We start from the raw sequence: 27,089 nt of genomic DNA, 5'->3' as shown, positions 1-27,089 counted from the left end.
TTTTCCTCATCAAAAGAAGAGTAAAGACCTCAGAACACATCTCTGTAACCTTCGCCGCTGACAGTGCAGTGCAAGCCTGTACTGTTCCCCAAACAAGCAAATCGGGGAGTCACTGGGATATAATGAGAGATACCAAGACAACAGGACAATGCTAAATTTCTCTGTGTCACAGGGTCAAGTGTATCCTTTTTTTCCCTCATGTTTTCAGAGTGCCCCATCTGAGCTTCCAGGCTGCCTGTGCTTGCCCGCTGTGGGCTGAGCACCCTGCAGCTCCCCTCGCAGCGCTGCTCCTGGCACAGGGGTCCAACAGAGTTCACTGTGTTTCAGACTGTAACCAGAAGCATGCAGTGAGAAAACTTATTCAAACTGTTATTTGCTTCGTAGTTGGACAGGGGGGGAAAAGCGGGCTTTAAAATAATTGGCCTATATGCGTAGCTGTTCTGTCCGAAGCTTGCCTTCCCATAATAATAACCTGGGTCTCCAGTCTCCAGGTGTCTCTAGAAAATGCGTACGGGCAAGTCTTGTTCTACACTCTAATGGTTTGTGTTTTTTCTTTGAAATGTTTTCCCTCTATAGCATTGTCTCCTCATAAAATAGTTCAAGTTGGAAACGACCTCTGGAAATCATCTGGTTTTACCCCTTAAAGTGGGCCAGCCATTTCTGAAAGTGAACCCCTTTAAGCTAGATCAAGTGTCCCAAAAATCATTTAGGGCTTCGTGGATGACCCAGTGTACAACACTTCTCCGAAGAAGCTAAAAGCAACATGGGACTCCTTACATTCTGTAAAGTCTTACAAAGGATCTCTTGATGACCTTTTCTCTTAGTGTGTTGTAATGCTTTTTTTGCAAGAGTTTTCACTGTAAGGTTTGTCACTGTAAGGTTTGTTTGGGTGTTTTTTTTCTTGGTAAGAAAAAAAATTATAATAATCTCATTCCTGTGTGCAATATTGTAATAGCTAGATCAGCATGTAATAATAAATTATTGGAAGATATGTCTCAGTCTGTCTTAGCATGACCTTCATGGAGGCCTTAGCAGCTTTGTTCATGCTACTTCAGCATGGCCAATCAAGCTTATTTGACATAGTCGAATCATTATAGGCATTTCCTCCCTTTGAAGAGCACAGGCTTGTTTCTGATGCATAGTTAGAACGTATTCAAACAAGTAAGATCTTGGATGACTTGACAAAGGGGAGGGTAGAGGCCTTGATTGCCTTTATCCTCTTCAGGACAGTATTGCACACTTTCATCTGGGAGATGAATTATAAAGTGGGTTCTTTTGTGAGGTCTTTATTCCTTATTAGCAATTATCTCTTTGCATCGCTTACCGTTTGTAGTTGAGTTGAACTCAGGATTACTAATAAATAACTGTAAAAGACAGGTTATTTGACATAAGAAATGGGCTTAGAATTATGCCCTTGTGGTCATCCTGCTTTCTCTTTGTAGCTCTCAGTTTAGGAAGGACCTTAGTGGCTGTTTTTCATTTAAAGGGAATTTGTGCAACCAGCGGTTTCTTTACTGTTCAGAAATCAAATATAATGCATATAATTCTAAGCTTTACTATGCATTCAGAAAGAACTCTTCTGGGTTGCCAGGTGACCCTCGCTGTCAGAGATATTCCAGGTTATCCAGAGTTTGAAGCTGCACAGCTCCCTGTTTGGGCTTACAGCTGCTGAAATCTTTGGGAATTGGCATGCTTGGGAAATGGTGGTGGGATACTTGAACTCCATGAGTTCCTGTTCTTTTCAAAGTGTTTCCTAATGAAAGTTGTGGTATCAGTTTTGATCGATGATTTGCATTGCTTTACAGAGGGTTTCTTCATGTGTAATTCATGTGCTCCAGTTGTGTGTATGTCTCTTTCCCCCTTTGCACCTCCTATATCTGTTTAAATTTTGGAAGATTTCCTATCCTGTAAAACATCTTCTTTATTCATCACAATGCCTCCCCTAAAGTACCTAGCAAAATCCTGTGTGACTTGTAGCATCTCCCAAGGTGTTACTCTATATGAAAGCAGAGAATAATTTAGTTGTTTCTGAATAAAGATTCTTAACAAAACAAAAAAAATAGCAGAGGGGGCTGTGAAGGGGGAAGTTTCATACTCACTGCGTGATATAGACAATATTTCCTGAGACAGGAGATACTAACCTCAAAGAATTTAAAATAAAACATTGATTTTATTATTTTTTTTTTGAAAGGGGAATAGGAGAGGCAAAAATGGTAGAATAGTCAGTCTTTTTATCCTATGTGCAGATGAAATTGATTAAACCTTAAAAACTCGCCTCAGTCCACCCGGTTTATTAATTGAAGAATTTCCTCTTCCCCAGAATGGGAAGTGCACATTAAAACAGAGCTTTGCCCCTGAGTAGCAATGATACTTGAGAACGGTACATTTTCTACAATCCTATTTTCTCTTCTGCACTAGAGGAAATCCTAACATGGTAAAAAGCATATTTAAAAAAAAAAAAAAAGTATGTTTAAGGAAGTCCTCTTTCATTTCCTTGTAAAGCATGAAATCAAATTATAGCTTATGGCCCACAATTATTTTACTTTTACATTTCAAATTCCATTTTCTGCTTCCTTTCGGTGCCTGTGAACAGAAGTTGTGCTGTTTGTGCAAAGTCAGCTAAAATGATTACTGCAAACAGGACAGGACACAGTAGGTCAAAGAAAACAGGAGTCAGAATCTGTGCCTGCATTCTGTGCTCGTGTGGCATGCAAAACCTCCCTCATTCACACAGGGACTTGACTGCTTCTTGTCTTCCCTCTACTAGTCCACGTTTTACTGTATGGAGCCAAGTCAGCTTTATATTGAAGGGTTATGGGGAATCTAATGCAATACTAAATTTATGCTTGTCAAAATAGTACCTGTAAATGCTCTAATATTCTTGACCTACATTTGTTGAAAACAATTGAGATTCTGGGCGTTTATTGAAAATGCCTTTGGTGTTCTTACTCCTTTTCAGTAAGGGTGAAATTGCTAGCTGGTTTAGTGCCTGGAGTTTATAACCGAATGGTTCTGAAAGTGGGCACAGTGCACATAAAATAGTAATTAGCTTTTGGAACTGATAAAGTAATATGAGAGGCTGAAATGTTTTGGAGTTTTTTTCCCTAGACCTAATTATGCTCTCTTTAACTTTGTGTAAATGTGGTGCTTTGCTGTATGGCTCCATTTACACACAGCTCAGTCTGGGAGTTTGGGTGTACGATTTTCAAGCATGCAACAGGCTGTACAAACGGAAGGTGTTTTGAGTTCATGTACATGCAGAACTGCAACAACTTCTGTGATTGAGGTTGAAGGAGATTTGTTATTTAAGATGTAATGTTCTGTTCCAAAATAAACATGGCAGATGTAGTGCTTTACAGATTTTAAATTTAGCCTGTAGATTGGGTACTCACAGGGTGTTTCCTTGTGAATACTGGTATAACAGATCTGGTTTTATCAATTGCATGTTTTTGTGTAAGGATATGAGACAGTGGCATGTGAACATTGCAGAGTTCGTTTACTTCAGCTTCGGTGAGCAAAATCAAGTCTGTTTTAAGTACATAAACTGTGTGGAAATCAAAGATGGGTATGATGCTACTCAACACACTTACAAGGAATGACTCTAATGCAGGGGGTGAAGGTCTGCAGCCTGGTTGTCTAGAACTCTGGATAGGCCTTTCTTCCTGTTTTGGTAAAGGTTTGAAGATATAATAAACAACATAAATGCAGAAAATGCAATAAACTTTTTCCTGAAGTTTAAAAGTTTGGCAATACATACTTTTTTTTTAAATGCATACTATTCTTATGGGTAATCTTGTCTTTTTGGGTGTACTCAGCAGCTGGCGAGTTCTTTCAGGGTCAAGAGTGAGATCTAGTTCTGAATGATGTGATGCGGTGGTGTCATTTTGCTCTTGCCTTGGAGAAATGGAGCTGATGGCCAGTTTAGGGAAACCGAGTTGCTGCCTTCAGCGCTTTTGAAACTTGTCTTAATATATGATGTCTCTGATTCAACTAGTCCCATGAGCAAAAAGTAAAAATTTCTTTCCTGACATCTGCTCATAATCAGATACTCCCCAAAATTCAAAAGCAAGAGTGGGTTGGATGTGATTATTCAAAGCAGGGGCTAGACTTTTTCTTTTATTTTTCTTGATTTCTGTGAGTTCTGTGTTCCCTGTCACCTTTGTGGTACAAATGAGTGCTGCTGGTGCTGCTTGCAGTCTTTTCTCTGTGATGCGGTGCTGTTGGTTTAGTTGCATTTTCCCTGTATCTGGCTGTCATCCAGATTCTCTATGTTCGTGTGTTATCTTTCTTCTTTGTTTTTCTTCACTCAGACCATATACTTTACTTTGTGTTTTAGCTGTGGTTTAGCTGCTTATCTTGCAATATAATTCCCATCTTTCCCCACCCCCTTGTGTTTTCTGATGACAACTAGTTTGTTTCATTTGCTTTTTACAGGGCTATGGCTGAGCTGTATGTCATCACACAAAGGATACTCCAGCAGTTGATCTTTCATTTTGCAGACAAGTGAGAAATCACACATCAGGAGGACTCTTTTATCTTCCTGAATGTTCTTGAACACCTCTTTCATAGATGAAATGGCAAAGAAAAGGTTACACTGCCTGTTTTTTCTATAGGGAAAACTGTTTGAATACTTTAGTTTAACTTTATCATTGATTCTATATGACCTGCTTCAATGCAGATGAAGTATTTTTCTTGATTGTTGTACTTCCTTATATGCAGATGGATCCTTTGCATATGTGCCTGCTTCATTCAGATTAATTTCAAACCGTGTGCCTGCGTTGAGGGATTGAGGACACTCATCTCTTCCGTATCACTCTTCTTAACTGTGTAGGACTGTATCCTGTCCCCTTTTTTGAGCAAAAGCGAACAATGTGTTTCAGTTCTTCTGTGTTCCATTTCGCATGAGAGCCCATGGCAGGTATTCTGTGGTTGGATAGTGCAGGTTTATTGAGTGATATTGTCACCTTGTTTTGTTCTTGTTATTTTATTGACATCTTAGCTTGGTATGGCTGTAGTATTTTTATCCCTTAATTAAAAGGTCTTTCTAATGAGATTATGTATATAAGAATACTCTTACAATCCATCCTCATTTCACCTTTCCTAGTTAAATCTTGCTCTGCTGTAGAAAATTCTTTAGGAATGTTTTTCCTTTTGACTGAAATCCAGCATGGTAGCAAGTTGATTGCTCACAAGTGCCATTAAATAGTGAATATGAAATTAAACACATCGTGAGTCTGCTATTACTGTTTACATGCTATGAGGAAAAAGTGTACTGAATGAGATGTTCCATGTCCGGTGGTGGGTAGCATTACCGTTTTGTCACCTCATTACAAGTGAGCTGCCAACTTTCCTGATTAGAAATGTAACATTTGTGAATCTCTGTGCATTTTGTTTTGACTTCACTAGATGATTTCATTTTAGTATTTAATGAACTGTTATGCATAGATGAAGGGTAGCTAAGGAAATGGGTTCTAGAGTAAAAATGTAAAGCTGTCTAAGGAGAAGATTGAGGGATTGGGAAGAAGGTGAATTGTTAAAGATGGCTTATTGAACAGCTCAAAGAAGAGAGTTGAGGACCTAAATCTCAGCATTACATTTTTGCCTTGTTACCCAAGGGTCCTGTAAACTTGAGCAGTCATGTCTTGATAGGTGTGAGTGGACGTGTATACAACGTCCTCATGCCCTGGGGAGAATGCAGTTAAAATATTTCTGTCAGTGCTGTCCTGATCTTTTCCTTGGTTGCCCCACAGTTGAAGGGCAGCAGCTTCCCACCATGCTTGGGTGCCAGCTCTCCCCCTGCCGTGCTTTCAGTTCAGTCTTGCAACATCTCTTACACTGTGGCCAGTTAGTATGTTAAGGCTTTAGAGGAGGCGCAGTAGTTGTACTGAGGCACATATTTGCAAACTCGGGTATGCTGCTGTGCCTTGACTTGTAATATATTTTTGTTTGGAGTGTTGTGATTTTTTTTTTTTTTGGTGTTTCTGGAGTTTTTCCATGGACTGTTATTTTTCTTCTGTCCATCTTCCCTTTGTTATGAAATGCCCTGAGGTAGACATTTTTGATCTTCTAGCAACTAGGCTGATGATTTCTATGGCTTTTTTAAAGTCTTGCTATTGGATTCATAAATACAGCAATTACAAAGAAAATACTTGTAACAGATGTATTCAAAGCAGTTGATTTAGTGTTTCAAGATAAAGTGGCCCTTGTACTGAAACTGCATATAACTGTTTCAGTGCAGGTTTTGGCTCCTCTTGGAGGGGAGAGATATATTATGCATATTATCCACCACCCTTTTCAAAGCCAGATTTGGATCTGGTTGTTCTGAAGCATAAGGATTGCTGTATTCTAGTAGTCACACCAGTTAGCTAAAAAACTGCAGCATTTTTGTTCTACTAGATGCACTTTTTATAGTATTAGTAATCAATTTGACTTGATGGTTTGGTTCTAGTTATTAATTTCCATTCATTGTAAGGATGTTATCTGTGTAGTAAGAATTACTGTGTGGTATAGTTTAATAAAAAATACGGATGTCGTATTAAGTTTATAAAACTGCTGTATATACTCACAAAAGTGCGTGCATTCAGGTTGCTAGATGTTTTGTCTCACTTGAATTACTTTCGTGCTGTTTGTTCCCATTGCCTCCTGTCCTTTAGGTCTGCACTTCTGTATGGTGGTGTAAGTCTGAGCTTTTTTGTACAGCCTTGATGATGCTTGTGTTATTCAAGCAACTTCTAAATTAACATAATTCTTGAAACGATGAAAACAAAAAATACTTTTGAAAATGTAAAGTCTATCTTCAGCTTTTCATGGAGAGATACTTGATTGGTGGAAAATCTGCAGTAGCTTTAGGAAGGTCATAATTATCTAGCTGGCACTCTGAAGGGTTTAGCATTCATTATTACAAGATGAAAGCTTTGTTAGGTTTAAAATAGTCATTTGTAACCATTTTTTTTTCCTTGTTGTAGCTTCCACCCACTCATTCACCCATGCACTTCAACCTCAGAATGATTTCCTATCCTGAGTTCATGGGAATTATGAACAAGGGTAGCTGTTGTCATAGCCATTGTAAAAGCTTAAGAAAAAAAAAAAAAGTGGGAGGGAGGGAAGGTTGGAGAGGGCAAAGGAACAAGGAACAGTTGTATTGATTTCTTGTTCTTCTGGTCAAAAGCTTAAGGCAAGTATTAAAAGTACGTAAATTCGGAATGCTGCAATTTTGCATGATCTCTAGCTTCGATCGTCTTTCAAAATGGTTTTTGACTTACAACTTTCTGGTGCTTTAGCTTCAGATTTTGTTTGGGTTTTATGTTTAAATTTTGTCAGTGTTAAAGTCTTGCACTTTTTTTTTTTTGTATTTGGAGTATTTCAGTTACTAGGAATGAGACAGGAAAATTTTGAATGTAATTAGTGGAAGGCTGAACATTCATCAGAAGCTTCCTTGAAAACTAACCTAAATCCATGACATTCAGATTGCTTCAATCAAAGGATTAAGGGTTCATGACAACACCACTTTGAAAAATAAAATAAAAATAATCTATAAGCCTGATAGGTAACTTCAGCCTAAAATTTAGGAATTTTTTCGTGAAGAGATCTAAGAATCAGATCTGTTTATGGCTGTATGTGAAGTATTATATTCAAGTTACATAGATCTGAATTGGGAGCGAGTCATAATATATTGCAGAGTTTAAATCATCTCTTCCTCATATTGAGGGACTGTAGATATTTATTGAGACTTGGGATAAACCTGCCTCTAGTGGTGGTCATCTTGTTTTCACTTTTATGAAATTTTGAACTGTGAAATAAGAAATGGTGGGAAGCAGGTGGGGACTGAGGAATTGCAGATGTAGTTATGTGGCATGTAGTTGGCTCTTACAAGAGTTGCTCAGAGTGTGCAACTGCCTGTGGTGTTGTATGTTTCTTTGGCTGTGCTGTATTCTTGCTTAGCTTCTTAGATTGTCTTTTTGAATTGAGGCAAATATCATGCTTGTGTTGCTGCAAGGGTAATTTTTCTTTTTCTTTTTTTTTTTTTAAATGCAGTGGTAGTATCCTTAACTTCAACTATTAGTATGGAGGAATACGTAAACTATCACATGCTTCTGTAGTTTTTTTATGATCCCATGGTAGCATGTAATAGCTTAAGTTCCCAACGTCTTATTTTCAAACACAGCTGTGTTTGAAACTGATGCTTATTTTGTTCATATTCCTGGGCATTTGTACATATACTGACCATTTTTATGGAAACTGTTTGAGAAAATGATCCTTAATGTTTTTATGCTGCTGCAATATTGACTATGAATTCTCCTCCAGGTGCCCAGATTATTGATTTGATGATGCTTGTAATAGACGTGACAAAAGGGATGCAGACGCAGTCAGCAGAGTGCTTGGTAATTGGGCAAATTGCCTGCCAGAAGATGGTGGTAGTTCTGAACAAAATAGATCTCCTTCCAGAGGGGAAGAGACAAAGTGCCATTGAGAAGATGACTAAGAAAATGCAGAAGACCTTGGAAAATACAAAGTAAGTTAAAAGGAACATTAACAGCTAACTTGTAATAAAATGTTTAACAAAAACACTTCCCGTATTTCCCTTCCAACATGCCTCTAAACACATTGAGACACCTAGCAAAGATGATGAGAGCGGAAAGATTATCACAAACTCAAATGCAGTCTTGAATTTGCATCTGCAAATTTCACATGTAGACAAATACTTTCCTGTGATTAAGCTTTTCAGCTTAAAGGGCTGCTTGTGGTTCGGAGGATTGGATAAAACAAAGCCAGAATATCCAGGTGAAGACCTGTTGGGTGTTTGATTGGGTCTTCAGTCTATGAGCTTGCAACTTCTGTTGTGATCTGCAAGTCTTTTTCTTTCCAGAAGGAAGAGTGTGTTAGGGCTTTTCCTTAACTGAGGCTGAAAAATGTGATTTCCCCAACTAGGGAGAGCAGAATGGTTGGGATTTTATATAAAGTAATGTGACTCTGGCTGGGATGATGTTTGTCAGTCCTCTTTAGGTCAGTTAATTGAGGTACCTAATGAGCGAATGTGACAAAATTCGTGAGTGGAAATGTGGCTATTAGAAGTGGATAGATACAATAATACAATACAGACATGCTGTTTGTTTAGTGGTTACACAAACTGAAGCACAGCTTGCTTTGCCCAGAGAGATATGAGGATATAGCTGTTAGGTCACATTTTGGTTGGAAGAATCAAAAGAATAGAGCTTAGTGTACAGAAGAGAGAATTTCACCGGGACCAAAAAACCAGAGCTTGGTTGGATATGGCAGTTCCTGCTTACCTTATTTGAGAGGTAGTGTCCCTTTTCAACTATGCAACTCTCACAATAGTGACCACAAAGATGTTGGTGTCTTTCCAGCTCCTGTGTTGTTGGGTCCATTCATTGTGCTGGGAATGGTACAGAGAGGTAACCAAGACAGTTAAATTCTCTTGTGAACTTAGAATCCTACAACTTTCAGTTCTCTCTGGCAACTGTTGATTTAAGAGCAAGTAAATACAGGGTGGCTTGGTTTTCTCTGTAGGTTGCTTCCCTTTGTTTTAGGGCAGATGGAGAAAGGAGACCCCTGAAGTATATCAAAGCATTTTGGATCAACAGTTTTTTGGTAGCTGTGAGCTTGTTGATCAAATTCATAGGTAATCCCAATGGAGATAGCACTGAGATAGTAAAGTTAGGAGAACTTTAGACATAATTATCCAATGACTTATGATTTTATTTGGTTGTTTGAAAGGTTAATATGTAGAATGTGAATTGACTATTAATAGTAATGCCGCTTATTTTGTATCTTTCTCATCTATACCAAGAATTTAATGATTAAGTGTTTAGCTTAATACTGCTGTTTTATTTTGTCCTCCTTTTTAAATTTGTTTATTCTTCTTGAATGGTAGTAATTGTTGCTGCAGGTGGTACTTCATTCTTGGTTTAGTCCAAGATCATATTGGAATGTTTTTTTGGGGAAAAAAAGACCTTTCTAGTTGCATATTCGTAAAAGGGAGACAGATTTTTGTAAGGAAGATGGTGTTCAGAAATACTTATCTACACTGTTTGAATTAAATCTTCTCTTTATATCCTGGAGTACAGATGGGTATTTACAGCACGTCTTGAAAACTAGTAGACTTTGTCAAAACTGAAGGGGGAGTGAGTTTTTGAAACAGTTGTTGTGCTAACCGTGAGGTCCTTGCCCCGGCCCCCTTTTTAAAAGAGAGATGTGAATCTGCTGATCACGAGAGCTGTGATTCTACCTGGAGAGAAACGGTCTTGTCATAATGCTTTAATTGCTTATTTGAACTCTGAATCCTAGAAATGCTCTTACTGGATTTCTGTGGTGTTCTCATAACAAAAAATGAGTTTTTGCATATGCAGTCTGTGCTTTATGGTGCTTTGAAAGCATTGCTGACCTGGGCTTGATTGTATAGCGCTTGTCCTGCGGTATCTCAGGCATGTGTTACTTCTTAACAGCCACTTTCCCATTTGACTTTGAATTTCCAAATACATGGATTTTAACTGTTTTTGTATTTCTAAACTACTCTTATTAGCAGGGTGTATGCTGAGACCATTTGACAGCTGCGTCTGATCCCAAACACTCAGCAATGAGGTATTTTCTAGGACCAGTTTACTTCATTATTATTTCTCTACACACACAGGCATGCATGCACAATTCCATAGCAGTAAGCAAATCTGAAGTCTGTTGCAGCTGTAGAGTAGGTGTTGCCATTGATGCTGGGGAAATTATTGTAGTGTTGTCAGGAGATTTCATGGAAGGTGAAAAATATAAGCAGAGGAGAGTAACTGTCATATATTTGAATAGTTTGACACTTGTAAATTTAACCTAATCAAAACTTGCTTGTTCCATGGATTGATACCAAAAGTAAAAGCAAACTGTCCCTATGAATAGAATTTCTATTTTTTTCCTATTTTTTTTGCACATGCCAGCTTTTATCTTTGTCCAGCAGGGTCTAAGCTCTGCTGACAATAAATCATGTGATGGAGAAAGAGTTTTAGTAGGGCTGAATCACGTTTAGACATGCCTCCAAAGGCAGTATATGATTATTCCAGTTTGTTCTGGTATGTGGGAAAAGGAGTAAAGCACCTGGTTCAGCATAAATTTCTATTTAGTCCAATACAGTGCCCTAAAGTACTTGTATGATAGTAAGTTTCCATAATTTTAATGGCTAATAACAGAAATTCAGTGTACTTTATTACACCTTGTCCCTAGATGCCTCAGACTTATGTCATGTAAACAAAGAAAATACCTTATATGCTTGACTAAATGAGCTCCCTCTGTAGAACCCAACTTCCTTTTTTTTTTTTTTTTTTTTTTAAAGTAATATCAAGGCACTGTCTCTATCTTCCAGTTCACTCCTGTATTGAGATAAAGTCTCTAGGGGTTGGGTGTAAAAAGGATGACCATGATAATTACTTTTCGTCTGAATCTGTTGCATAAGACTCGAGTATCTATGAGAACTAATAACGTCGTTGTTATTGATACTATTCCATTGCCTTAATAGATCTATTTTACATGATTTGTCCTGACTTTTAAAAAAAATGCAGTACTAATTTGACTTTATAGTCTTAACTTCCCTTTCCAAAACATAGGCAAAACAAGCTGTCGGAGGATTCAAACACTAGGTTGCATTTTAGGGAGCAAAGGTGGAATCTGCTGAATGAATTTGTAAAACAAGCTGCTGGATACAAAGGACTTGAGTAAAATTTGTTGTCAGACAACACTAAACTGAGGTTAGCTGTGGAAGTACTTCTCTTCTCTGAACCTTTGCATGTTTGAGATTTGTGAGTTTCATGAACTTTGATTCAGTAGATTTAGATCTTTCTGCTGTCTGCAGATCTTGCTGTCTGCCTGTAGACTCAGGTAGATATCATGTGTCATCTTGCGTTTGGCTCCTGTTTTGAAGGTTATGACTCTACAGCTAGGATTATAATTGCTTTAATGAAAGCTGAAAATGGTGCTAGTCTCCAAGTAAAATGACTTGAATGCAAAGCCACTGCAGTAGAACTAGGTAACAGGCCCTTGCTTCTGAAATAAACCGAAGATCTTGCTTTTGTCTGCCACAGACTTGAATCAGAAGTAATATTAAACAGGACTGGAGATTTCGTAGTGAAGTCCTGCAGCACAGATGCTGATAATTCAAGAAAAAATTGTCAGGTTTTCACCATGGGTGAAAGAGCAGATAAATCTGAATTTGAGGGAGGCTTTTTTTTCCTTGCTTTCATTGTCAGATGGGCCTGGAACTACTTTACATTGACACATGGAGATCTGTGGTCTAATGGTGGGCATCTTTCTCTCTTTCAGGTTCTGTGGGTGTCCTGTTGTTGCTGTTGCAGCAAAGCCCGGTGGACCAGAAGCCCCAGAGTCTGAGAACCCGCTAGGTGTTTCTGAATTAATTGAGGTACCTGCTGAAGAACATAAAAGTTCCATCACATTTTATGTTATTCTTTAAGTCTTTTGGAGTACACTGTATTAGTATCTAGAGCTGAGGAACTCCTGCATTATGTCAGTTTTCTTTAGGGATTCCCTTCCAGTGAGTGGAGGACTTGAGGTTGCATGTCCCCAAAGTGGATCTCCTTTTTCAGCTATTAGGCTTCAGTGCCTTTGAACAGCTGTCTTAAGAAACAGCTATCACATGTGGTGAAATTGGTTTTAAATTTGTAAAGAATTACAAAGCATAATGAATTAAATAGCGTTAAAATTCTGCCAAATCCTTGGTAGGTGTTGTTTTATAGTTGTACCACAGTTAAGAAAACAGTAAAGGTATGTAGTCAGGCACTGAAAAGTTACATGTTGGGAATTGTCTCCTTCCTTTGTGTGTGTGTTATCCTCCAGTGTTTAAGTGCATGATTCTTTATTCTGAACAACCCTTACGTCATTCCTTGCACAGGATGGACAGCGCTCAAATAGTGAGCAGGTAGTCTGTAGTTTGTTTTGATTCTCATTGTTCTCTGGGTGGCCTCATGACTCCATTCAAGTGCCGCTGTGCATTCAAAGTAATTAATTTCCTCCTGGACTTTTCTTTGGCACACATCACTGTGGTCTTGAACACTTGGCAAACAGTTAATTTACTTCCAAAAGACCTACAGGAAGTGTAGAGGTGACTTTAATCTATATTCAGATTGGGAAGCTGAGGCACAAAGGGGCTAAGTCCACTGAGTTTACTAATTTTGGTTGCCAAATTTAAGGAAACTAGGAACTCTTTTGGGACATGCTTGTGTTCAGATCATAGTACGTGCTAATTCTGATAGCAATTGTGAGCGCTTGGCACTTCTGTTAAGATTTGGGGTTTCTGTTTGGACAGTCTGAGGCATGTAGCTGATGATTACCTGTGAAAAGTTTCATTTTTAAGAGAATAGTGATACATGGGAGTTCTGGCATAAGCAAGCGTAGAATTCATTCTCTAGAGGAGCACCACCTGCCTTCCTGATGAAACCATCTTTCTCTGTGATACTCTGCCTTGCTTACTGCATGCCTTGCACATCTGCAAAAGAGAAAAGAATGGCCTGGATTTACCCTGTGTCTTGAATGAGGTAGGGCCTGGAAAAACCCTATACATGATTGTATAACTAACATATCAGACCCATATGTACAAGAGAAAACTTTTAAGCAAACTGATGCTTCACAGGTATCCTTAGTTCCAGCAGTGTATTTGGGTGTGTGAGTTTGGGGTTTTTTTGGAGGCAGGGATAAATTCTCAGGTTTTCATAAGTTATACAGTAAGTTATATGGCATGAATCTCGTACTGTGAAGGGCCGGAGACTTAAAATAGCTGTTTGAGTGCAATTTATAGCTTCTAGTAGACTTGTCACCCTTTCTGTGAATAAGCTTTAGGGAAAAGTAGCATCTTTGCCCTGGAGGAGTGCCACTGTTATTTGCAGACAGCAGAAAGTAGCCATAAAAGAAAGGCATCATTCTTTGCAGACTTCTCAAGGTCTGATTTGGATGCTTTGGATGCTGCCAGGTTTAAAATATTTGTAGATTGCTGAAGTTAGGGTGCAGCACTGGTTGTCAAAAATCTAGGGATGTCTGGCCCAGTGCAGCCTGGCTTGTACAGAGGCAGGATGTTCTACGTAGCTGCTCTGTGCTGAATGTCGCACTGCCTCCCAGGTATGTGTGGCCTGCGATGGACATGCTGGTGTGATGTGGGTATGGCCTTAGAATAGACTTAGCAAGAGTGAGGCTGCCCACAGCAATGTCTAGAGAAGTGGAGGTGGGCAGGTCCTTAGTTCTGTCTTCATCTGGTTCTGGGTAGATGCACAGGGATGTTCCCCTGCGTTAAAAACCTTTGAAGAAAATACCCATGTTGCAGCTGTTTCTGTCAACTAAGACCTAATATTAGAAGAGCTGGCAAATGTTGAGTCCTGCCATTGGGCTTCAAGGTATTATCCTTTCTGTCCTTGATAAGTGACACTCTCTGTTGTTCTGCCATTACAACTTGGGCTTAATCTGCCGTTTCTGACCTTAAAGCAGGCATTAAAGGCAGTGCCAAGTTTATATGCTGATGTTATAACAGATGCAGAGATCAAAAGTGATTTGAGATGGGTGAACTGCTTCCTCTGAAATACTGTTGGGTACCTGACTGCATTTTTATAAATAAGGTCTTCTGTCTATGATGATAATACATTTTAAGAAACATCATATTTGTCAGCAAAACAGAAATCCTAAACTTGGATAATTTCCCTAGAAAATGGTACTCATGTAGCTATTTTTCTTAGTGGTTTGATCTTCCAAGAAGTGTTAACAGAAATCTGAAGGGGAAGTTGACTTTGAAAACTTAACATAGTATAGTAGTTTTTCAGGAAGGGAGGCAAGGATGGGCTTTATGGGACACTAATATCTGTGTACAAGTTCATTTTCACAAAATCCAAAAAAGCTGAAGTAGCAAAACGCACTGTAAAATTGTGCTTTTGAGAGAGGGAAAAGAAAAGGAAGGGGGGGGGCTTGCAGGATATTTTTTTCTCTTTGCTTTGCTGCAGTGTTTATATTGAGTTTGGCAGCAACTTTATCGCCAATGCAGTTTTGCTAACCAAGCTAAATGTGCAGCGCCAAATCTTTCTAAGGCAGAAAATCGAACTGTTCCTGCTAAGTGTGCGTCTCCTATGGTGCACACAGTTAATTTGACATTGGTACGTTCTGAGCTCATTGGGAGATGCCTGAAATCAGTAAAACTGCAAGCTTGTTCAATCAATCATCCGCTTGCCTGCCTTTTGCTGTATGGCTGTCATGACTTTTCACCCAGGCATGATGCAGCTTTTACCTGTCGTTTATTTTTTTTTTCTCCTCCCCCTCCCCAGGTCCTGAAGTCCCAGGCTTACCTGCCATCAAGAGACCCCTCAGGAAACTTCCTTATGGCAGTTGACCACTGTTTCTCTATCAAGGGTCAAGGCACAGTGATGACAGGGACTGTTCTTTCTGGCTCTGTTAGCCTTGGTGACAATGTGGAGATTCCTGCCCTGAAGGTGAGTCTCTCATTTTCACTCCCCCCAGTTTTCCTGATAGAAAGACACTCAACAAAGAAGGGAGTGTTCTCTTCCAATTGGAAATTATTCAATTATTTTCTTTTTTTGTGTGTTCTACTATAAGCCACCTTATAATAGGAAGAGACAGAGATTTTTAAATAAGGCAGCCAGTAAAGTTACCTGTTCAGTTTTAGTTGAAGAAGAGAGAAGACTGACCTGAATTAGCATGTTAGACTTTCAAATTCAGAAAAGCAAGGTGGGCATGTATCCAAGATGTGCCCAAGGACTGAGCAAGGTTTGAGTGACATGACATTAATTTGGGACATGCTGCAGTGAGAAGGCTTGCAAAAGAATCTGAGGAGGTAGGCTTCCTGAGATGTCTGGAACTGAAGGAAATAACAAGGAGAACACATTGAAATGCTTGATGCACATTCTCTTTGATTGCTAGGGCTTTAATTGATGCCAGCATGTTCTGGGAGAACTGCTGGGATGCAGTAGGTGGCTTGCTGCTGCTGGGCTTTTTGGAGAGCCTGTAGGAAGTCAAGAGGCCTTTTAGTGGCCTATGAGCTGCTTAACGGTTGTTGCTATTTTATTTCTTTAAAATATGTTCATCCTTTAAAAGAAAACAACGTGACTTTATGCTTGGAACAGGCAAAGCCTATATCACAAATGCTGATTTGAACTGCTCTGACTCTCCCTCTTTATTAATTGTCCAAAAAGAGTCAAGACTTGTGGAACGTTCTGCAGCTGCCACTTAAAATGGACACAGCTGGTTACATTCTGAAAGTAGGCAACTTTTGGCTGAAGGAACCTGGATGGGACCCTTTTGGTGCTGTCAGTGTTATCGTCAAATTGTATTACTATAAGGACCTTATTCTTCTGAGTGAACGTTCTGCTTTCTCACTTTTGCCTGTACTTTGTGGGCAAGTGAAGGATTAAGTGAGGTATTCTGGTTTCACCTGAATTATTTTGCTGATAGCTGTCAACTAACTTTTGGTCAGCCTCTTCTGCGATACCTGTGGCTATCTAGTTTATATTATACTGTCCTTTGAATAAAAGGGATCTGCACATGTACCGCATCGTGTCTGCTTTCCCAGTGGAGTTCCTCACTGCCTATATTCTCATTTGCAGCATGCAGCCCGTTCTGGGAGTCACACTTGTAGTTCCTGCAGGGAATATGCTTTGCTGGGATTGTAGCTCTGGTTTCAGCCTCTCCTGCTTTCCCCTTGCCAGTGTTCCTTCCCATTTCTGTTAGGTTCTGCTTGCTGTCCTGGGCCTGCCTACACAAGGAGTCCAAGGAGGGGCAAGTAGTTAGGAGTACAAGGCTAGTGAGTGCCGAGTGATGGCTCCTGCCCAGTGGGGCCCTGACATAGCTAGTTAGCTACTTTCTGTTTGGCATAGCACCGGCTAAACTTCCTGTAGCTTTGTGCACTGAGAGATGGGGGTGAGACAGATCAGAGTAATTATTTCTTGCAAAGAAAGAATGTGTAACTAGATTATATCTGGAAATGACTGTTCAGCTCTTCATGTATAGTCCAAGAACGTTGTGGAGAAATATGTTTAGGAATTAGTCTGCTCTTTGAGAATCTGTATAAGTATAAAGGGGAAAATGACAAAAGTACAGTGAATAAGTTGCATATTGCAAATGGTTTAAAAGGACAATAGGAAAGGTTGTGAGTGGGATTTTAAAAGATGCTTTATTCCCAAGTGACTGGGGGAGCAGTGAAGTGAAAGGCAAATTAGTAGATAAACAGGTGATTGACAAAGAGAAGCCAGTTTCCTTGGTCTCTATGGCATTAACAGCATCCCTCACAGTTTTAGATATTTTCAATTGCTGTTGATGATTTAATCCTTCTGCTGTCTTGTGTGAAGTAAAAGATGCGTCCGTTCTCTGAGTGGTAATAGTGGTGGGCAGAGTTTTGCATTTTGCTTTTTGCCACTGCAGCTTGTGAATATTCTTGTTTGTATTGTGCAGCTGTGGAAACCAAGGCACAGTAAAAGGAAGCAACTTTTGTAAATTTGAGTTGTGTGTTGTACTTACCCCTGCTAGCATCATGCAGAGTTGGGTTAGGATACCTATAGAAGGTCAAACCTTTCTCAGGCCTACAAGGTAATGGAGGAAGCACATTTCACAACACGTTGTGGTTTATGACTCTATCTGACCTTTTTTTGCCCTGACCCTGTGGTAACTGAGATTGACAGCTGGTGCCCACTGGGCATTTAGGGACATTACAAACCAGCTGCTTTTTAAATTTGAAGAACCCTCTCACCAAATGAAGTGGCATCACCTTCCAGTTCTACTAATGGACTTCGACATCTTTGACCGCTTGAACCTGCACAAAGGAGGGACACAGCAATTAAAAATAAACAGTGACATTCTCAAACGCCCATGCTTGCTCTGATTGAGGCTGAGAGCACCAGCAGTGCTTGGATTCCTTTATGCAGTTGCCTATGTAAATTGCCATCTGGGGTTGATTATGCATATAGCAAAAAGAAAAATTATATGTGTATGTTTGGCAAAAAAGCTTTGACACAGCAAACAGTTCACTATCCAATTGAGTTAGTAATATTTGCTCACTAGCACTTGAAATCCACCTTGAAGAGCATGAACCTAGGATTTCTGCAGCAAAAACATAGTGTTGGCAGAATTCTGAATGTCCTTTAAGATTATTTCAGTGGTCTTTCAATGTCTACAGTCTTCCAGTTTATAAACTGTAACAACTCGTGACATTTTTATTTCTGCTTTGTGGAAGTTCCTGGGGTTTGAATAGTAAGGATTTTTTAAAAATAAAATTAATTTTATTCTACTGATAGGATTGGTGGTAATCACTTCAAAATATTTGTCTAAGTATATTTTGTGTAGTGAATTTAGTTTAAGTGAGCATGAGTGTCAAATTCTGTGCTGCTATGTCTTTGTATAGCATACTTTAATTAAAAAAGGAATGATTTTTTTTCAGTATGGGAAAGTATCTTTGCCTGCCTTATCCAGGTGAAGAAAAAAAAGCCTTAGTAGCTTAAGAACAGCAGCTACTTAGAGGGCAAAAAACCCAGGCAAGAACCAGGACTTTTGTTCTTACCATTGGTTGTCTTAAAACAACAAAAAAAAATCCTTATGTGAAGAGTAATGTAGATTGTTGTATGGTGTCTTCCTTCTGGCCAGTGTTAGTGATTCTAACTTTGGATTGCACAGCTGCGAGCACATTAGAAATACTGGAAGATTGGGTAAAGCAGATGGTAACACACCGATATTCCTTTAAAGATACTTTAGGGCACAGAAAATGTTCCAGGTTGGTTAATAAAAATTACTCTTTCTGTCTTAAGAGTTGTGAAAGATCATAGAAGAGGTCAAGTCTGAATTGAGTAAGGAGGCAGAGATAGATGTGCATGGTTAAAGGATATAAATCTGGTCATCATTAAAGTATCGACTCAGCGTTGCCTTAACTGTGATCAAGTGCTGCAAGTGTACAGCAGCCACAAAGTGTCTATGTGGCAGCCAGGTACAAGGACCACTGTTGGGTGGGTTTTTTTCAGAACTTGTAAAAAGTAGAAACTTTTCTTCTTGCTTTATAGTCAAGTTCCTATTTGTTCTGTTTGGTGTGGTTACTGACAGATGTTAGAGCAAGTTGATGCAAGCTGAATGGCTGGTGGTGGGTAGTAGCTTTACTGGAGCCTGTATAAAAGTACAGTATGCTGCCAGTTTGTACTGCTTTTTGTCAGAAGTTCATGAGCACCTTAAATGCTGAGTAGCTGTGTTATTGTTAAATGGTTATGTTGATATTTTTATGTAGGGATCATGTGGGAATTTTTGCTGTGTGGGGAAGCTGAATAGTGGATCTGGTGTAATATAGTACAAAGTTATTTCTTGTGTAATAAATCGTGTGCACACCCGACCATTGGACTGACCTGGGGAGATGCTTCTTTAGACACTGTCAGATTTCTTTGTCTGCTAGGTGTGGTTGAGCTGTAATCATTAAAGAAGAGGAACAGTCATACCAGCTCCAACCTTCACCATCCCTCAGGTTTGCAGTAGACAATTGCCACTATTAGTGTTGAGCATTTCAATCTCAAGTTGCAGGCGTATTTATGAAACGCTTCTCTTGCAGTGGGAGAGTAGTCATCCAGGTGTTCCAGTACTCTGATATACTTTCAAGAGGACACCAGAGACATCAAATATGAAAAATATAAGAAACTTGCTTCTGTTTATCTATTCAGTTCTCGTAGTAAATGAGACTGTCAGTTTAAACCAGCAGTGGTTTCTGGCTTGGCAAGGGCCTATTTGCTGTCAAATTATGTTGACTTCATGAACTTTTAAGAAGCATCATTTTGTAAGTGTGACACCAAGGAGCTTCATGGCTTCATATACTTCCACCTTAGGAAAAGAGATAGATTATTGGTTTTCTTAAGCTGCTTTGTTGGCTAGATAACCTTGGTCTGTTTTTTGACAAACATTCTGTAGTTTTTATGGCTCATCCAACAAAAAAGGTCTCCAATGTCTGATAGAATAACCCAAATAGGAGTTGCAAGACTTTTTCCTTCAAACCACTGTAACTGTTCAAATCATAACAGACATATCTGCTTTTGCCCACGAGTACTTCAGCCTATCTGATGTCCCAAGACCTCTGAGCAGTGAGCTTTAGTATGTAAATGTATTAAGAACTTATTTCAGTGTATTTAAGGACTACTTGCACAGTTGCACGGCTAAGTCTTGCCAGAGAACATTTAAATCTCGGAAAAAGTTGGATCAAACCCCACTGAATTGGATCACAAAGACACTTATATGTGGACTTCCATGGTGAAATCTTTAATTTTCACCACTATCGTTTTGAGTTATTTGGACCTCATAATATACCCCTTCCAAATTTCAGGATATCTTGATTGTTTTTGCACTGCAAATAGATAGAACCCTTGCAAAATTTTGTGAGAGTATGTCTGAATACTGTTTATTCCATGTGTTTTTTCCAATGCTCCTTGAATTTTTCTTGCCCAGTGTAGATATAAACAGCTATATAACAGTATGTATGTCTTTGTGGCTTATCCAACAATGAGGCATGTAACAGTAGATATAAAATGCTATGGTTCCTCTGCTGGGGATGAAGTCTGGTTGGCCTTGAACATCTTCGTTTCATTGAAATGCTTTGAAGAAGGGCGGTTCAGAAAACTGGGTTAGGGGAAGAATCAATTAAATGTTACTGATTAAAATCGAGAAAAGGCAGTTCATAACACATATTAAAATATGTGGGTGATAAAGTACAAGAATCTTAAATCCTCAATCAATAAATCAAACATATACACTTAATTTTATACACGCGGTTTAATTCAGTACAAGTATTAAAGTGTTTCTGTAATTGTCTGCCACTTCTAAAGCACAGTTGTGTTTTTTGGAGATTTTCTCCTTTCCTAGAAAACAAGTGTGAATCCTACTGGTTTTGCATCTGCTGTGGCATTTACTTAAAAGCAAAACATGCAGGATTTGGCTTATACTGGAAAGTACTCCGCTTTCAACATTTGGGATATTATCAGTTGTTTTGGAAGAATTAAACTCCTCAGCACAGTTCTTTGTGGTTAAGTAAAGGATTAAAGACCTGATCCAGTGCCTGTGGAATGAAATTTAGATCTGGCAGTAAAAACTTCTCAAATCTTTTTGGGCTTGATCTCTTGAGAGAATAAGAGTAGCAGATGCTGAGCTCTTTCTAAAGATAATTTCCCTCATTTTCAATGTATGGGTTTGTAACTTTACTGTGTGGTTTTTTGATTTGCTTTTTATTTTTGTTTTAGTACACATTTAAAAAAAAAACAACAAACCAACACTGTGTCTTCAAAAAAACACCAGCAAACAAACAAAAAAAACCCCAAAACCCCCATCACAGAACCCAAGACCCCAAAGAACAGAATCTATTTTAATTTTTTATTTTAAAAAATATATTTCTAGTTAACTTTAGACTTTTAAAAGGTTCAGGAATAAAAATGGTCAGGAGGAGATTTGTATGTTGCAATTCTTTCACTACCTGTTACTGAAGTACAGTGGTTTAGTTCTTATCACTTGCAGTTTTTTTATTAAGTATCATGTAGATACAGTAATAAGAGGGAGCAAGATAAAGTACTTTGTGTGTTAAGGTTTGTTTTCTTGAGGACCAGGGATAATACGTAATAGAAAGGGAGCTCGTTATATATCATAGGGATTTTAAATTTTTTATACTAGGTCAGAGCAGAAGGGAAGGAAGCCAGGGGAGAGCAGCCAACCTGAGCAGTGCTAATCTAAACCATACACTGTATTTTTGGAACTTGTGTGTCTAATGTGATCTCTGTAGGCAGAAAAGTGGCCTAGTCAGTGCTGGCCAGTTAACTCTTCAAATACTAAAATTAATCTGCAGCTTTTTTTGGAGGTCTAGATGTACCCTGTGGTCCCTTCCAGCTAGAAACAGTTGGGATACAGATTGCCTTCTAATGGATGAGAAAATTTGTCCAAAATATCCAAGTTTCTTCCTTCGGTGGATCTGAAAAGGAAGAGATTTGTGTGTAACTTCTACATGGCCTCCATCCACTTAAACTATCTTTAAATGACTTTGGGCATCCAGGCTCCACATAGAAGTGCAGCACTGCTGGAAACTGTGCTGTTCGCCAAGGTAGACTTTAACTTCTGCAGGATTTGCGTGGTACTGATTGCTTGTTCAGGGTTATCTGCAGTGTTGACTGGTTGTAGTTAATGCACGAGATAATTCAAAGTGTGTATTTGTGCTATTGACATGCAGGTAATTATGCCTTAATAGTTAACGAGTGCAGAGTTGTTATTGCCTAAGAACTGGTGTGTTGTTCAATGGGGATACAAGATGAGAAATAAATACAGGATTGTCTTGACTCTGAGTAGATGAATACTGTGTGAGGTAAAAATCACAATTTTGTTTGATACAATGACTGGTTTTTCTTAGATAAATCAAACTATGTTTTTTCTGTCCAGATTTCAGCAAAAAATAATTTGTCTCATGAGAACTGTTAGAAAAGCTGAAGAAAGTTGTTACAGAAATACAAGGTGGGAAGGAAGCTGAGGTGAAGAACAGGGAACCAGTGGACTAACAAGAAACTTATACAGGTAGAATTGTTCTGAGGTTGGTTTTGGAGCTGAAGTGTAATAGTTTCATTAGTGACTGTGTGCACTCTTCTACGTATATGTAGGCATAGTCACCATTAGCATGCCACGTTGGTGTGCTCTCGTGAGTAGTGTAGACTGCTGGACGATGTGACTTCCACGTGTAGTCTGTGGTGCTCAGTATTCTGTAGGTCTTTTGGAATTACCAACGTACTGGGTTGCTGGATCTGATGGAAAAGCTTGGTGTCCCAGTACAAAAGTGCTACAGCTGGACACATGGAATGTGTTCTTGTATGTTACATTTGTGAGCCATTTGGCTTCAGTAGGGCAATGTAGTTAAGGATAAATATGTAGGTTTGCAACTCCAAAGCAAAGTTGAAAAGGAAATCAAACATCTAATAGCTATTAAGATGATACCTGATATTCAGATTTCTCTATTGCTTTAACTTCCCTCATCTGCTTATTCTACTTTTTCCTGCCTATTTCCATCTTTAGCTTCTTTTCTAGTCTCAACATTTGCTCTTCAAAGTGACTCATCTTTTCCACTTATGTCACAGGCTGCAAAAACTTTTCTCCCTCCTTTCTCTCAGCTGTTGCAATCTTGAGTAACAATGTGCTTGTGTGTACTTCCCTTCCCCTCGAGTACATCTTGGCTTGAAACCTCTGCTGCTTGAAACCACCATCAGTCAAGGTCAGATGAGAAACCTTGAGGTGGCATTTTTAAAGTTGTTACCATAGGCTGAAGCTAGAGTGGGTCTGATGGGAGAAAGAGCAAGACCTGATAAACATTGAGTGGTGTTATCCTCTCAAGGGCAGTTTCTGAAGATGAGTAAGTCAGTTCTGATACCTCCTCCACAGAATATGCCAGCTATTGTTTTCCTAAGGCTACGTGTCTTGCATTTATAGTTTGAAGAGGAGCACAGGAGCCATCTAAAGTGGGTGCTCTAAGCAATAGTCCTGTAAGCTGTGTACAAGAGGAGAAAAATCTGAAGACGACTTGAGCCATGACTGGGATGCAACTGAACAAAAACATGGATGTTGTCCTGGGGCTTAGTAGGGTAACATATTTCCTGTCAAGCAGTTGCTGCAGTGATTAAGTGTTGTGTTTTTGGGTTTGTGTACCCTAAGGTTCAAGAGTAGTTTGAAACGTAAGTTAATGGACATTGCTATAGTAATCACAAACTTTCATCCAGATGCCTTTTTGTTTAAATTTTATGGTAACTTTTTAAAGCAAAGGATGGCTGGTTTGTGTTTGCATAACTTGTTTGCTTAAGCATTGCTGCTGCCAGACCATTAACTTTATTTTTATTTCTTTTAATTTATCAGGTAAAATTGTTCTCAATTCAATTGAAAACAGACCCACATGCACGTACACATACCGTTTGAGCAGGAATCTTAGTGGAATGCTTGAATAGTAATTGGAAAGGTAGCCTCCTATATGGTAAACATAGCTTTTGCATTGCATTCCTGCTGTGAATGTAACTCTAGTACGAGTAGTCTTAGTTAGGGTAGTGAGCAACTATCATGTTTTAAATATTGAAGTTCAAGTGCTGGAGGCTTTGGCAAAATTTCAGTAACCGGGGTGAAGGAAGGGAATGTCACATTTTGTTCTTCCTTGGTCATCCATATACAGTAAAATTCCTCTTTTGATCAGGCTTTTAAGAAGCAGAACAATTCAGAAAGTGCTATGTTAACTAAGCCATGGTTTGCATATTACAAAGTTCTGCTCAGATCTGGGCACTGGCAAAAAAAGCATGTGAATATTGAAAATGTTATGTAACCAAGACTGTTAAAGATAAACTTCTAAACTTGACCAAAAGACAGAAGAAAATGGACTAGTACATAATGCCCAGGAATCCATAATTAGTCTGTTACCACAGTACTTTCTTGAAGTATTACTAAGACACCATAGCAAGTCCTCTGGATTTCATGTCTTGTAGTGTTTGTTCCTGAGATGGCCCCATTTATAAAACTCTAAATTTTATTTTTTTACCACTATGAAAATTACGAGAATTGACTTTGCTCTTAAAACATTGAGGTGATGAGCTGCACAAATCTGCTGTTGTATGCCTGTGACAATAACGTGTTGTGGAAACTGTATGTAAGATACATCACTAGAGTATTCCCATAACTTTGTATTATAATAGCTGATGCAGTTTGAAATGAAAGAAAAAGTAATACTAGAGAGAGCCAATATTTACAATATCAGCTGGAATAATATAATTATGTAAGCTGCCCAGATAGCACTGTGATGAACATGATACGAATGCCTAGGTACAGATTTTCATTTGCAACTGTCTGAAATGAAAACTACAAACTCCCAGGCTCTTCATGGTTCTAAAGATTAGCTTGAAAGCGTATGCTGTAAAATGCAGTTGGCTTCTCTTTCTTTCTCCTCTAATGAATAAATAATTGAGAATAAACGTTTCACACTTCGGAAATCACAAGGAAAGGTGAAGTAGCCTTTTAAACAGTCGCTGTAGCTAATACATCTTTAAGTACTTAAATTGTAGACTTAAATTCAGGCCTTTGTGCAAGTTAGATTTAGTAGTTGACCTGTCTTCTGGCTAGGCAACCTATTTTTAAGATATATTCTGTGTATAGGGTGTGTAATAGATTCTGCAAAAGAATGGTGTAGATGGCCGCGCTCCTTGTTCAGTTTAGGTGGCAGAGATCATCCATGAGAACAGATTAACTCATTGGAAGCAATGACCCTGTTAAATGTACAGACTTCTTTTTTTTTTTTCTCCTTCAACAGAGAAGAGAGGTACTGAAAAAGATTCAGAAGTCTGTCGTTTCAGGTTTTTGTGAGGTTTCAGAACCTCTTGAAGTTTTTCTGCTCTTTCTCAGTATTAGTCTAAACCACTTCAGTTTTAATTTCAGTTACTATGTTGTAGTTGCTTTTTCTTAATATTGTATTTATTATATAATGCGTTCCAATAAATTTTTATGCTAACCATCCCTGGAAAAGCTTTTTGTCTGATGTGCCGTACCTAGTACATAAGACTGCAACAAGTTCAGTGGTGGCTTAGAGAAAAAAATGTGTGCTATTATAAATCAGTTCAGTTTTGAAATATGGGTATTATTCATGTGGTATTTTCTTTGCCTAGTTGAAGACACTGATCCTCCTTGTGGAGATTAGTTGACAGTAATTGGAAGTCTTCAGGGAATGAGGAATATGCAGGTATACCACAAACACTCAAAACAAAACCACAGGAGAGAGGATTGTAAGGGGAAACTTGCAAGTATGTATGTTTGGTAAAGGATTGAAATAAATGCCCATTAAGACTGAAATAAATGCCCAGTTTGCCCTTGAGTCAATGCAAAGCAACACCAGTTAGTTTAGTCTGAATGCAAAGAAACATACAAATCTTTGCAAAAATAAAACAAAACACAGAGTCCCACTCTGGACTATTTTGTGTTGAGTTTTAGGAGGGAATTGAAATCAGGTGGTGATTGGATAAGAATGTTCTGTATGACACGTTTCTATTTCACATGTTCCTTTTCTGCAGTTCATGTGATGCTCTTGTTTGGGGATGTCCTGGTTTTGTCTGGGATAGAGTTAATCTTCCTAGTAGCTGGTACAGTGCTGTTTTGGATTTAATATAAGAATAATGTTGATAACATACTGCTGGTTTTAGTTGTTGCTAAGTAGTGCTTACTAAGTCAAGGACTTTTCAGTTTCCCATACTCTCGCCAACAAAGAGGTGCATGAGAAGCTGGGAGGGAGTGTAGCCAGGACAGCTGACCTGAACTAGCCAAAGGGATATTTCATACTATAGAACATCATCTTCACTATATAAACTGGGGGGAGTTGGCTGAGGGCCACCAATTGCTGCTCAGGAACTGGCTGGGTCAGCAAGTGGTGAGCAGTTGTGTTGTGCATCACTTGGTTTTCATGGTTTGTTTCTGCCCCCCCCCCCTTTAGGTTTTATTCCTCTCTCTCTTTTCATTATGATTTTATTTTATTCTGATTATTAAAATGTTCTTGTTTCAACCCACGAGTTTTACCTTCCCCCTGCCAAGTCTCCTCCCCATCCCACGGGGGGTGGTGGGGCGGGAGCAAGCGAGTGCCTGTGTGGTACTTAGTTGCTGGCTGGGGTTAAACCAAGACAGGGGAGAAACAGTTGTTTGTACAAAATGTATTAATGTGGCAAGGACCCTCAAATTAATGCTTCATTCCAGTCATGTCAAAGGCTACTTGATTGCCTGGGCTTTAGAGGAGGTTATTAAGTATCTTTGCCCCAGGGTAGGACTTTAATCTCTTATGGGTGGAGGTGGAGGAAGTTCTACAGTGTGGTGATACAGAGTGGGGTCCTAACTTGTTCTGAGCCCTCCCATGAGCCTGAGATGCTACATAAGATTGAAGTTCAACATAATTTATTCCGATGTGTTAATATTTCTCAGGCATGCGGTCCCCTAACTAGTGGGAAAATGGTGGAAACCTCCAGGCTGTACAAACTGTTGTGTGTCTGCTTTTCCTTCTGGCAGCACATGCTAGCAGATTAGTCACAGGTTCTAAGATACATTTGTAA

The 27,089-nt window shown here is 39.0% G+C and overlaps 1 protein-coding gene across 3 annotated transcripts in view; it reads left to right on the top strand.

The window, feature by feature from the left end:
* EEFSEC (eukaryotic elongation factor, selenocysteine-tRNA specific) overlaps positions 1-27,089 on the top strand; it is a 128,766-nt gene that overhangs the window by 26,690 nt on the left and 74,987 nt on the right. For all 3 annotated transcript variants that reach the window (XM_055709033.1, XM_055709034.1, XM_055709035.1), the window contains exons 2-4: positions 8,305-8,512; positions 12,313-12,409; positions 15,306-15,470. In XM_055709033.1, coding sequence (XP_055565008.1) covers positions 8,305-8,512; positions 12,313-12,409; positions 15,306-15,470 — 470 coding nt within the window. The remainder of the gene's footprint in view (positions 1-8,304; positions 8,513-12,312; positions 12,410-15,305; positions 15,471-27,089) is intronic.

The sequence above is a fragment of the Falco cherrug genome, chromosome 4 (genome assembly GCF_023634085.1).
Source record: "Falco cherrug isolate bFalChe1 chromosome 4, bFalChe1.pri, whole genome shotgun sequence".
Taxonomy (NCBI): domain Eukaryota; kingdom Metazoa; phylum Chordata; class Aves; order Falconiformes; family Falconidae; genus Falco; species Falco cherrug.
This window is presented reverse-complemented; position numbering and strand designations above follow the sequence as displayed.